Source organism: Megalops cyprinoides, chromosome 15 (genome assembly GCF_013368585.1).
Source record: "Megalops cyprinoides isolate fMegCyp1 chromosome 15, fMegCyp1.pri, whole genome shotgun sequence".
In the NCBI taxonomy this organism is placed as follows: Eukaryota; Metazoa; Chordata; class Actinopteri; order Elopiformes; family Megalopidae; genus Megalops; species Megalops cyprinoides.
This window is the reverse complement of record NC_050597.1, coordinates 20255508-20269032: the sequence shown is the minus strand read 5'-3', so window position 1 is coordinate 20269032 and position 13525 is coordinate 20255508. Positions and strand designations below refer to the sequence as shown.

The 13525-nt window shown below is 47.4% G+C and overlaps 1 protein-coding gene across 1 annotated transcript in view; it reads left to right on the top strand.

Annotated features, from left to right (window-relative positions):
* wdr11 (WD repeat domain 11) overlaps positions 1-13525 on the top strand; it is a 51787-nt gene that overhangs the window by 7842 nt on the left and 30420 nt on the right. The window contains exons 5-11 of the mRNA XM_036546793.1: positions 90-276; positions 3200-3365; positions 4907-5009; positions 5375-5573; positions 5843-5943; positions 8287-8463; positions 11971-12055. Coding sequence (XP_036402686.1) covers positions 90-276; positions 3200-3365; positions 4907-5009; positions 5375-5573; positions 5843-5943; positions 8287-8463; positions 11971-12055 — 1018 coding nt within the window. The remainder of the gene's footprint in view (positions 1-89; positions 277-3199; positions 3366-4906; positions 5010-5374; positions 5574-5842; positions 5944-8286; positions 8464-11970; positions 12056-13525) is intronic.

The window sequence follows — 13525 nt, the reverse complement described above, 5'->3', positions numbered from 1 at the left end:
TGAATGTGGTAGCCCACATCTTCAGGTGGATTCAGTTTGTGTTGTGCAGAAGAAAACAAGTTGAAAAGAGCACTGCCTTTCCTCCACAGTGCTGACCAGTGAGGGCATCGTCTTCATCACAGACTTCTCCCACGCCAGGCCCCCAGGCAGCGGCGGTAAGAAGGTCTACATTGCCAGCCCCAATGCCAGCCCCGCCCACGTCAAGCCTGCTGCGCCCACTGGTGCCAAGAAGGCATTGAACAAGGTCAAGGTGCTAATCACCAACGAGAAGCCCAGGTGAGTCCTCACCATGCGGCATGCTGAGTGTGGGCATTTAGCTTTTCCATTCACAAAATACATTTTTCCCTTGACTGGTGTAAATCCTCCACATAGCTTATTTTGACCAATTATATAGGATAGAGATTATTTTGTGTGAGGGAAAGACAGTGCACTCAATTTGGCAGATAAAATGACATCATGTGCAATGAGTGCAATTATAGAATGGAAAGATTTGGTTTGGTTTTGTTTGAAAATCTCAAAGATAAATACAGCTGTGGGGTAATAAAACTGGCCTGTATGCATTACCTTTCCTGAGCCTCTGCTCCATTGGATTTAGTCAAATTACATAGATGGATGAAAGACAAAACATGTGTTTCCCCAGCTGTACTTAAATATGAGTAGATGGATGAAAACATACAGGAAAAAAATGGTTGTGCGTAAATCACACTTTAAAACTCTCCTGTTGTGGATCAGTTAGAAAGAAAAAAACAGGGAAAATATTTGGTGAGATGTCTCAGAAAATTATGAATTAGCCCAGATTTTGTATGCTTTGTATCTCTGACAAAACCCTTTCTTTGGAATTTGTTTTCAGACAAGCATTGTCCCTTTTTTTCTGCTCCTTTCATTTAGAATGGGACAGATGTGTCATAGTGTTCAGGAACAGTCTGCAGTCAGCTTATTTCCCACTTACAATGAAGTACAGTAATTTCAGTTTTCAGTAAGTTCAGTTTTGCTAGTTTGCTGTGTGACCCTGTAGCGTGACTGGCCTGGGAATGGCTCCCTATGACAGGGAGGCGGGGGGGGACGATTGCGACCAAAGCGTGGCATGTATAGAACGAGAATGGCAGTTGGAACCGAGCGATGCATCTCTGCGCAAGTGAGGCTGAGAAGCGCGCCTTCCCTGCTCGGCCGACTGCGTCTAACGACTCTAACACCGGCAGCTCGCTCGAGACAGCATGCGCACACGTCTCTCTCTCTTCCTCTCTCTCTCTCTCTCTCTCTCTCTTTCTTTCTCCTTCTCCCTCTGAATGCATTCTGGCCTCGCCCCACGCTCACATTTTCTTTTCTCCCTCATGCATCCAGAAGGTTTTCACACTCTAATTTGTCTTTATCGATCCTCCCACTTTCTCCCAGGATTGATAGGGGTTTAAATCCAGACCGCGCGCCGCGACTCTTATTTTTTGCTGTATGAATACAGAGTAAATCATTCTTATTGCCGCCACAGTTTCCCTCCCAGTCTCCCATAATTCCCCGCCCTGTGAAAAATGCAGGTGATTGATTTTTTTTCGCTCTCAGGATTGACTCTGATTGCGAAGGCGAAACGCGGTGGCTCTTTGTCCCCCCCCCACCTCCCCCCCACCCCCATTAGTTCACCATTACTTCTGTTTATTGCCGGAGCTGAAAGCGGGAGAGGGAGGCGAGGGAGAAGAAGAATGATCATTTAAAAGTATTACATTTCTCTTACGCACGTTTGACTGGCGGCGGACGCCTGAACTTTTTTTAGAGCATCATTGGGGAAGAGACACAGATTTGCGGTTTGACTCCACAGCTGTTTTTTTTTTTTTTGCTTTTGTTTTTATAGAGGGATTACATTCTGAAAGAGATCTGAGCAGTTCTTGGGGGGGGGGGGGGGGGGGGGGGACTGAGTCACGCTGTGTTTGTGCAGGCCAGCCTTCCTGTGGCTGCGTCTGCTTTAATGATGGCAGCAGGAGCTGCAAACAGATACATGGGAGATGGAAACTCAGTGGGCGGATGGCGCTGCTTCTGGCTCCTCTGTTTTTAGATCTGTAATTCTGTTAGAGAGAGGATTTCTCTCGCAGCGGGATCCGTCACGCTGCCGGAGTGGGGATCCTGCATGTGCTCACCACAGGGCCTCTTGCGTTGCCTGCAGTAGGATCTCTCACAAACCAAAACAGGATCTCTTGCAAATACACAGTTGGATCTCGCGCACACACACGGTAGGATCTCTTGCAAACACACTGTAGGATCAGTGATGTTTCCTGTGTACTAGTAGTAGTATCTCTCATACACTCACAGTAGAACCTCTTGAAAGGGCATGTTATGGTCTCTTGATCTCTTGTTTGCCACATCAGGGTGTATATTTTACTTTGTGGGGTAATGTGTGCAGTTCAAGCTAAAATGGCAATTTGGTATGCAGTGTGTATCTAGCCCACCTTTCTGACTGACTGAATTTCTCCATCATGAAGACTTTGCTAAGTGTCTGAAACCCTGCAGTGCGGGTTTAGTATCACCAATATGAATACAGTAGAGCCCTGCAGTGAGGGGTTAGTCTCACTGTATGAATGAAGTAAAGCTCTGTGGTGGGTGAGGGGTTATACCTTCTCACAAAGAGACTGTAGTGAAGCCGTTCAGTGCAGGGTTAATGTCTCTTACCATAGGACTGAAGTGTTCCAAAAACCAGGAAGCCTCTGCAGATGAAACGTGTTCTTAATGAGAAACTACCTGTTAAACCCGATCAAAGGCAGGCCCTGCCTCAGTCTGTGTCCCAGGCTTGAGGCCAGCCCTCCAGCTTTTACTGTGCATTATTTATACGCTGGCTTAGCAGGCGTCTTTTCCAGAGAGACTTGCATGGCCTCTATTTTACTGTTTATTTAATGTGCTTCCCTGTAAGCTCCAGTTCGGCAGCTGCTGCTGTGGAGGTTGTGTGACACAGCATTTGGTTATTAATGTGCAACGGAAAATGTCTTCCTCACCCTCCCACGAGACGGCTGAGGAGGAGGAGGAGGAGGAGGAGGAGAATCATGGTCGTGCTACACTTGTGTCCCCCTTCCCCTCTCCTTGCCGATGGGTAGCGGGCTCACTTGGCAGCTTGTTACTGTGGCGCGTCGGCGGGAGTAGTCCTGCAGGATCACAGGCAGGCGCCTAATGCTTGGGCTCCTTGTGATGTTTCCCCTCTCCCTGGTCTGTCCCTGCAATCCAGCGCGGAGGCGGTGACCCTGAACGACTGCCTGCAGCTGTCCTACCTGCCGTCCAAGCGCAACCACATGCTGCTGCTGTACCCGCGGGAGATTCTCATCCTGGACCTGGAGCTGAGCCAGACCGTGGGCGTGGTCGCCATCGAGCGCTCCGGCGTGCCCTTCATCCAAGTGAGCTCCGCCTCCGTCTTCATCGCCTCTCTCCGTGACCGGCCACGCCTTTCCAAGGACCACCTCAGTGGCGGGGGGGCTGGGCATCAATCACCCAGAATGCTCCAGGGAGACCCGGGCCCAGTTTACATGACCTGTCCCACACACCCACTCCCAGCATTCTTGACCTGTCCCTCACACCTGCTTGACCTGTACCACACACCTTTCAGCTTGAATGGATACACTTGTTATATTGTGCTGGAAGTTGCTCTGGATAAGTGCGTCTGCTGAATGAATGTAATGTAATGTAACACCTGCTAAGTTGGATTCCATTTTGTCATAATACCATTGCGTGTGCTTTCTGGGTAGAGGTTTTACAGCTGTTCTTATGACCAGAAAGAGGCAGGTTGAATCCCATATGCTTGCAATATGCTCGCCCCAAGTTGCTATTTCAGTAAATATCCAGATGTGTGATTGCAAAAGCATATATGTAAGTAGCATTAGCCACAAGAGTCACAGTGTATGCCGAGCAAATGATGAAGTGCTCTCAGATAGCTTCAGCATTTACCACTGTCACACTACTTGAGAATGAGAGTCCCCTAAGTCATTCATGTTGTTCCTAAGTGAGCTCTCATCACGCATTAAGTCATGCACTGTGCAATGGGTGGTTTTTATCAAGTAAGAGGTCGAGAAAAAGACAGAAGTGTGGGCCTCTGTTTCTCCTGTGGAGGGTTAAACAGAGCGTGAAAGTGCTTCCCCATTCCCTCCCCCCCCCCCCATCCTGTGGTTGGATAAAATCCCAGACTCAAGCAGTTCTGTTCCCTGAGTGAAAGGATCTACTTTTTTTTTGTTGTTGTTGTTTTACTAGAGATGCATTTGTCACACCTGCCACTGAGTGACACCTAGAGTCTGACACACAAGCACTAACCGCAGTGATGTCATCCAGCCCAGTCTTTCTGTTCTGATTTATGTTTTTGACAGATAATCAGGGGCTGAGAGTCATTGTTTATGTGTATAAGATTGTGTGTGCGTGTGCGTGTGCGTGTGCGCGTGTGCGCGTGCGCGTGCGCGTGCGCATGCGTGTGTGCATGCGTATGCATGCGTGTGTGTCTGTGAGAGGGAGAGTCTGCACCTCTGTGTGTGTGTGTGTGTGTGTGTGTGTGTGTGTGTGTGAGGGAGAGTCTGCACCTCTGTGTGTATAAGATTATGTGTGTGTGTGTGTGTGTGCAGATGTGCGCTTGTGCGTCTGTCTGTGTGTGTGTGTGTGTGTGTGTGTGTGTGTGTGCATGTATGGCTGTGCGTGGGTGTGCATATATGCATGCACATGTCAAAGTGTGAGTGTACCTGGCTGTCTCCCAGTGCATGTGTTGTGGCTCCATCAGCACTCGAGCAGATCACTTTTCCAGAAGTGCCCTCCCCGGAGCTGAGAACTCTCACACTCATAAACAGACACACTCACGCACGCGCGCACACACTTGCGTGCACACACACACACACACACACACACACACACACACACACACACACACACACACACTCTGACCCTGGTCTGTGTTTGTCAGGTTGTGCCATGTGCACAGAGGGACGCTCTGTTCTGTCTGCATGAGAACGGCTGCATCACGTTGCGACTGTGTCGCTCTACCTCCGCTTCGCCAGACGAATCAGGCAAGACCCCCCCCGAGCCAGTCATTAGTCTCTGTGTCTGTCTGTCAGTCCATCCACACGCATACATCCAATTAGGAGCACAGTTATCTCTATATAGTTATATCTGTCACATGTCTGCCTTCCCTTCTGTCCTCATCTCTCTGTCTTTTCCACAGCCAGCAAACTTTTCATCTCTTCATCTATCCAGTCACACAGACTTCCTCATCTTTCTTCTGCCATCAATTATCCCACTCAGTAGTTTTTTATTCACCTGCAATTATTCATGTCATTTACGGAACCATTTCTGGCTTGTGGTTTAATAACCTGTGAAGATCCTCTCCCTCTCCCTCTCGCCCCCTCTCTCCCTCTCTCTCTCTCTATCTTAGACCCAGAGCAGAGTGCACAGGAGCTGGTATATGACCTGCGCTCTCAGTGCGATGCCATTCGCGTCACCAAGACAGTGAGGCCCTACCGCGTGGTCATCTGCCCTGTCAGTGAGAACAATGCCGCCCTGGTGGTCAGCGACGGCAGGGTCATGCTGTGGGAGCTGAAGGCCCATACGGCCAAGCCCACCGTCAACCCCAGGTATGTATACACGTATACACACACAGGTGCACTGGTATTTGTTTTGCTTTGGTTTGACTTCTTTTCACAAAAAGTTTCCTCAGTGTTCATTATTTTTCAATGAAAATATGTCAGGAAAAAAATTGTTCAACATCAGTAGTCTCGGTAGAAAAAGGCTTCTCATATTAGGAACACATTTAAGAGAATGAGTCTTATTTTCTGTTGTTTCTACTACTTCATGTCCTGGGGGAGCACATCTCACTCTCTGTCTCTCTCTTTCTCTCTCTCAGCTCAGGGTTGTCCCCTCTCTACTCCCCGGTCTCATTCTGTGGCACTCAGTTGGGTCAGAACCAGAAAAGGATCCCGGATCTCTCCCTCAACACCATGATCGGTACGGTCCTCCAAACAGCTCCTCTCTCTTCCTTTTGTTGTCTCGCTCTCTCCCTCTGTCTCCCCCTTTCTCTCTATCTCTCTATCTATGTTTTCCTTTCTCTCTCCTTAATTGTCTACCTAGGCATTTTCATTGGAGTAATTTCTCATTGAGGTTGCCTTTCTCCCTCTCTGAGCTGCATGCAGTCTTTCAGCCCTGAGGCAGCTGTAGCCTCCCTCTGTCTCCATCAGGACTGTGGCTTTATTACTGCAGTGGCTGCATAAAGTTAGAGATGAGCAATGCTGTCCCTGGGCTTTATTGAGCAGCAAGAACACACCGCAGTGCCTTTCGGCTGTGGTCTTTTGTGAAACATATGGTGCCCAATTCTGGTAGGAGGCCAGATGCAGAGTATGGTGTAGACCCTGCTTTCAGAGAGGTGTCAGTGATTTGATCGGGGGTACGGGGGGGTCTGTGTTCAGCTCCGTGTGCCCTATTCTTGGCTCAATGGTGATGTAGGTGTGAGTTTCTCTCCTGATCACTTCCTGTGTGCATCCTCTCACTTCCTGTCTTCTCCTCAACTCATATCTTCTTGCTCCGTCTTTAGAAAAAACAAGAGAAGGTTGTGACCCATAACTGTTTGCATACATTGATTATAGCTGAAATCACTGTCTGTCATCTGTGGCTTAAACGTGGAGAGGACAAAAAATTGTAGAAGCTTATAAATAGCACATGGGCTATTTTTGTTTGTTTTTCATGAGCATCATCAATTAAATGTATAATGTAACGTATACTTCATGATGTCTTCTCACCAAAGCAAGATTCCTGGCTGGACTAGCTTACTTTGTACAGAAATAAATATTTTTCAGACTTGCCATTAAGCTCACCAATTGGCTGTTTAGTTGACTCATGTGCAGTTAGCCATTTAGCCAGCTAGATACCCAGATAAACAGAGGTTGTTATATAGTTATACAAACCTACTTGATAGCTAACGATGCCTGTGAATAACTCAGGAATTAGTGATAGATGTTGAGCAGGTGTTTGCTTGCAGGTTGCGAATGTAGTTTAGTTTTTTTTTCTCTGAAATTGTTCTTGGGTGCCAACAACTAAAAATGCAAATGCATTGAGCGAAACCCATCTTCTCAAATCAGTTCTGTCATACAACTGAGAGCCATTGCTAGATTGGGAGTTAGGCAGATATATTCACTTTTCTCACACTCAAATGCTCCACTCGGTGATGCCAGCAAGCTGTCATCTTTAGGAGGTCTTGAGTGAAGGAAGCAGTGGGAATGGGATGGAGTGGGAAGTAACTCTAGGTGTTGCCCACTGATGAGGTGGCAGCAGTGTAGCATAGTGGTAAGGAGTAGGATTTGGTTGCTGGCTCGATTCACTACTGCTGTACTCTTGGCTAAGCTACTTAACCCAGAATTGCCCAGTAAGTATTCAGCTGTGTAAATGGATAATGTAAATAATTTTACCCTATGTAAGTCACTATGGATAAGAGCGTCTGTTAAATGACAATAGTGAAATGTAATGCAACGAGAGTGCTTGGCTTCTTTTTCCTGGGGCCCAGTCAGTCCAAGCTGTAATTTCAGAGCTGACGGTTGACATTAAAAAAGGTGCCTTCTTAACAGTGGGTCTTCAGCAGCATAAAGCACTCCTCTGTGCAGGGGGGTTATCTTCCACTCTGCCCCCAGTTATTCCTGTTGCCGGTTAATTGGTACCTTTTAATGAGCGGCTGATTAACACCAGGAAGAAAAATAAGTTGTTTGACTTTCTTATCAAACTGAGCGGTGACAGCTGGGACTGGACTAAACTACAACAGGGGTTTTGCTCAGTGGTGTAACAGTTTGAAAGTGGTCTTCTGAATATTTCAAATGAAAGCTAATTAGCTGAGGTAAATCAGACTTCCTAATGTAGCCAGTTTGTCAGTGAAATGATGCTGTCATGAACTCGCAATTCCCATATTGTGATTAAATTTTACTGTAGAGAAACCAGAGGCATTTACATTTGTTTACTTCCTTAGTCAGGGATTAGCTGAAATCAAGGGCTTCTTGTCACCATGGGTCTTCTTAGGGGACCAGTCTCATGGAATGGGATGTGTGGGAGGGCTCTGGTCCCCTCTGTTTCTGACCTCACTGAAGGACCTTAGCTGGGGCGGGAGAGTTGCATAGTGGTAAGGAGCAGGGCTCGTAACCGAAAGGTTGCCGGTTCGATTCCCCACTGGGGCACTGCTGTTGTACCCTTCGGCAAGGTACTTAATCCAGAATTGCCTCAGTAAATATCCTGCTATGTGATTCGCCCTGGATAAGACCGTCAGCTCAATGAATGTTGTGAATTTTGCTCTTTCCGTCCACGTTTCTACAGGCCAGAGCTTCATTTCGGGGAGTGAAACCCCCCGCCTCGCCACGCAGCAGGAGGTGCAGCTGAAGTTCCTGCTGACGGGGCTCCTCTCGGGGTTGCCCATGCCCCCCTTCGCCCTCCGCATGTGCCCCCCGCTCACGACCAAGAACATCAACCACTATCAGCCCCTGCTGGCCGTGGGTGAGTACTGCGCCTGGCTCATCTACCTGCTCCTGTTCTGAGATCAGTAGCAGGTTCTCCTTGTTCCCAGCAATTGACGTGCAAAAACAGTGGCTGTCTGATTCCTCACGTATCGACATCGTCTGAACCCCCCCCCGTCAAGCACGCTGTTGTGTGTGTTCCATAATGGCTGAGTTCTGGGCCTCTGGCTCATTAACCATTGTTTTAATCTCCTTTGTGCTTTCCCTCAATCAAATCGACACAGAGACAAAAGAGAACGTGTCGACAACATCACGGCTGATGAGGTCACCCTGTAAATCGTGATTAGGGTGATCCGCGCAAGCCGTTCGCATGCCCATCCATTCATCCCCCGGGATTCCTGAGCCCAGGTGTTCCGGGGGAAGACGTACGATAGAGTGCCTGACTCCTGTTAGCGTCCCACCCCACCCCCCACTCCCCTAACGCACAGTGTAGGCAGAGTCTGAGCTAATCAGGTGTATAATTAACCTTTTCCCTTTTGCAGACATTCTCAAAATCACTCATCCAATTAGTGCATGATATAATGTGTGGATGTACAGTATTTGTCATTGCCGTTGGAGTGCACACTCACTCCCTCCACGGAATAATTACCATTTTATTGTCTTCCTCGTCTCCGAGGTAATAAGGTCCATTGTTCTAGGTTTATGGCTGGTCTAAATTTTGGAGCTGCAGGGCTGATTAGTGTAAAATTTTGTGTATAAGTTTCCCCCCACTGTTTTTACATTGGCTTGCCAGGAAATGCCAGTAGGTGCAAATTAGACATGAGAAGTTGCTCACTGGTGTTAGTGCTTTCTAAGGATGTGTGGAACAGGTTTCAGATTCAGACATCCTGTTAAATCTTTAAACTTATTAACACATGCAGTATGCAGTGTGCATGTGGAGGAAAGCGGTTCAGTGCAACTCCATAAATGCTGTCTCTCATCCCCATTATCATACATAGTTTCTTCATTTTCTACAAAACTGTAGTCCATGCACACTGGCACACAGATGCGTGCGCACACACACACACACACACACACACAATATATGTGATTCTGCCTTGTTTATGTGATTTATAGCTGTTGGTGGGAAGCTGTTTTGGAATTGACCCCTCTGCAGTGATCCATTTGTCTGGCTGGCAATTTAACAGTGGAGTAGTGTATAGGGTGATCAGTATCAGTAACAACACTTGTCTCACGCAGGGCGATGCGATCGTTAAAGTCGGAATTATCTCTGAAATATCTCTTCTCTGGAGTTATTATTTCTGGGCTTCTGCTGGGGGAAGGTTTAAGAGTCTGTTGTGTCTGGTTGCTAACTGTGCTGAGGAGCAACACATATAGCAGTAAGTAAACAATGGCTATGTCTGCATTGCTGCAACACATATAGCAGTAAGTAAACAATGGCTATGTCTGCATTGCTGCAGCACATATAGCAGTAAGTAAACAATGGCTATGTCTGCATTGCTGCAATGGTGTATTAAGGGTAAAATCGATAAACGCACGTGTGTTCAGCATGTCAACTCTCTTGATACTCTTGGCAAGTAGGATTTAGAAAGTCAACAGCTTCAGGTTAAATGTGAGGTACACTTGTTTTTGACTGCTGTTCAACATCGATCCTGGATAGACCACTCCAGAACCTCTAATTGTCACATAGACAATCGAGTGGTGTCTCCCTCTGTATTAATTGTGCCAAAACGGTGTTGGACTTGGAAGTTCATGGTCTCGGCTTCGATTTGTTATTCCAGGCCATGAATCAGTGAGTCATTCATCATTGGATCATTGATTAGTTGAAGAGGGGTTATTCCTTGACCATGTGGAAGAACCAGCGGCTGAAACAAACACACACACACACACACACACACACACACGTGCTCTCACACTTGCGGCCAGTCACATACTGAGTAGTTACTGGACAGGTCCTTGGGACAGCAATGTTAGGTTAGGTAGTAAAGCCTACTTCAGTCTGTCACTCATTTGCTGAATTGACTTTTGAAGATGTGCCTTGTTGAACTGTTTTTCCTTAAAGAGGGGCTGAGTTTCTGGATTCGGTTCAGTACAAATCAGACTGGCAGGCACTTAATGATGATGTCATCAGAGCCTGATATTTCTTCAGAATGTTGCAATCTCTTACCATCATTGCTAGAACTCGGTCTGAGTGTTTGAAGGATCTGTTTAGCACTTGACACTTGTGGGGAGGGGACGAACAGCAGGTGTTAGTGACACCCCCTCACTCAAGAAGCAGACACAAAAGGAAGTCTCAAAAGAGGAAAAAAAAGAAGACGGAGAAGGTTCAAAGAAAAATCAGATCAGTCCAATAAACACTCATGCTGACGGTAAGACGCATCAAACACACAAGACTGGCGATGAAACGAAAATGTTTGTGGCAGTATAACCTCAAGGGCCGGACTGTGATGTCCCCCCCAGCGAGCAGCCACTGTCAGGAAGAGCAAGGGGAAGATGAGACAGGACAGGTGGAGCAGTCATGCGTCTTCTCTATCTTGGGGACACTGTGAAAGCAGGGTGGGGGCTGAGACACCGAGGCGGGACAGTCATATTGAGAGCAGTGAGAACAGGCCTGCGCTCACTCTGGCAGTGAACTGCAGGAAGTGCGGACATCACCGCAACGCCGCGTGTCCAACAGCAGCTCCGCCTCCAGATGTGCTGCTGGTGCCACTGGGAGAGAAGGGGTTTCTAGTTGAGTCAGGGAGCGGCTGTGTGTGTGTGTGTGTGTGTGTGTTTGTGTGTGTGGTGTCCATTAGGCCCTGATGCTTTGACTTTGAGGTTTACAGGTCGGAAAAGCCAGAGGAGTTCGGATCCATCGCTTAAAAAACTGATGTTTATGTTTGGGAGAGAGCTCTCTATATCAACTATTCACTTGTTTCACATTTTCAATGTGCTCTGAGCTTTTAGAAATGGTAATCTTTTAGACTGAATCTTCAGTGGTCACCCACTATCTCAAGAGTTTTCGTCTATATATAATGTGAAACTATTTCATTACAATTAATGGAGTGTCAACTGAGCTCTCAGAGCCTTGAGCCTTTGACCCCCCAAGGACTCCAGGCTTTGGTCTTTAATGTCTCTGAGGTGACACGCACGCCGGGTCTGTCACTCCCACACCGAGCAGAGGTGTTAGATGGTTATAATACATAGCGGTCCTCGACCTGCCTGACCGCGCTTCAGATTGTGTGGTAATCCGAGCGCGGCCGCAGCAGTGGCGACGGAGGCTGTATTGCAGTCAGGTACTGCACTCTGTCTTCCCTCACTCTGTTATCGGCCAATTCCTTTGAGCTCTGCCGATGTGCTCCATTGAGCCGTGACTGTTTCAGGGACGTCTAAAGTGTTGCGGCACGGGGATTTTAGTCGGGGCTTGGAGGTATTTTGTCCTGCTGCTGAAGGGCCGGCCGGCGGGAGGGGGGATATAAGGGGGGGATTTGTGAAAAATGCTTGCGGTGTGAAAGCGAAACGGCAGCTGCCACAGCGTTGTCGTAACAACGGGCCCCCTTCTCCTTAGGCACAAGCAACGGGTCTGTCCTAGTCTACAACCTGACCGGCGGCCTCCTGCACAAGGAGCTGAGCGTCCACTCCTGCGAGGTCAGGTGAGTCCCCGCCCACCAGCGCTGGTGTTCAAGTTTGTCTGAGACAACGCGAGGTTTGTGTGGTTCAATGTGAGCTTTGTGTGGTTTATTGTGGTGTCTTTGTCATTCAATGTGTATGGGGCCGTGGGGTTCAGCAAGACTTGAATGGCTTGTACTATTCATTTGTGTCAGATTTGCCAAAGAAGATCTATGTGCATCAGATACAAATTTTGATGAAGTCATTTTTCTAGGTCTGTGTCCCACTCAGTTTGCCTGTGTGGGATGAATGTATATATAAATCTGTTTTTAAAAATTGCTCCCAGTAAATCATAATTTAGAGGGGTCGATACTGGGCAGCTTTGTGCACACGTGTTTTGATCTCCGATTTGACTTTTAACTCCGGGTATGGTTCATGGCTCCAGTCCAGCGGGGTTTATAGGCCTGCCTCGAAAGCTTCTGACTTCTTCTTCTAATAAGAGCGCTCCGCTCAGCCAGCAAAGGCCAGCAGGGTTCAAAGTCTTTACAAGATGTGCTCGTCACACATGACCCTCGATTCTTCATAAGCTTGCATTCTGCCCCCTAGAGAGTCATTCTCCTGGCCACATCTCAGCCTGTCTAAAGGTAACGGTGCAGGGTAATTCAGATTCATTTAGAAAGCTGAGGCTATTTTATGGGCGCTAACCATCCCTGATCTCACAGTGCAGCCAACCTAAAGCCAATCACATTGCTGCATGATTTCGCTTATTACGTAAATGTTTGGCAATGCAGTGCATTAACCAATGCAGATTAAAATGGCTTGGGAATTTTAATAATGGTTGGAGCGTTAAGTATTCAGTGACTCGTTAACAATTAAAGTTGAGTTCAGTTCTTCAAACACAATTTGCTTTAAAACAAAAAAAATTCACCCCCTTGAGGCTTTTCAAATATAGCAAATTCTTACTGCATCAGCAGCAAGGCAGTGAAAGTACAGCAGTGCTGCGGCCTCGCTGGCGTACTGGATACAAAGACGACAATAGAAAACATTCATTAACATCCCAAATACAGGGAGGCCCAACGGAATTCAAGTTAAGTGCTTTGTTCAAGGGCACAAAAAGTAGTGGCTCATACAGTATTCAAACCCTCTGGATATAAATTACAGCCACCACTCCGCACCCCCCCCCCCCCAGACATAGCCCACGATCAGGTCAAATCAGGGCTCTTTAAAAAATGTCCCCGTGATACGCAAAAGAGCAGTGTCTCTGTTGAATACACAACATTAGGCTCTTTCCAGTGCTTAAAGGTCAGAGACACTGTTGTGTTCAGCCCTCGGGTGAAGAACCGTGGGCCACGGACACCACAAGCGTAGGGCCCAACAGCATCAATCTGCTCTCTCGGTAGACGCCAGGAGCATTTTCTCTTTGATTAATTAAGATGGAGATTTAATCAATTAAGTCATTTAGAGATTGATTAGGAACAAAGGAACTGGCTGCTCGTTGTCCTCTAAGGGCCAGA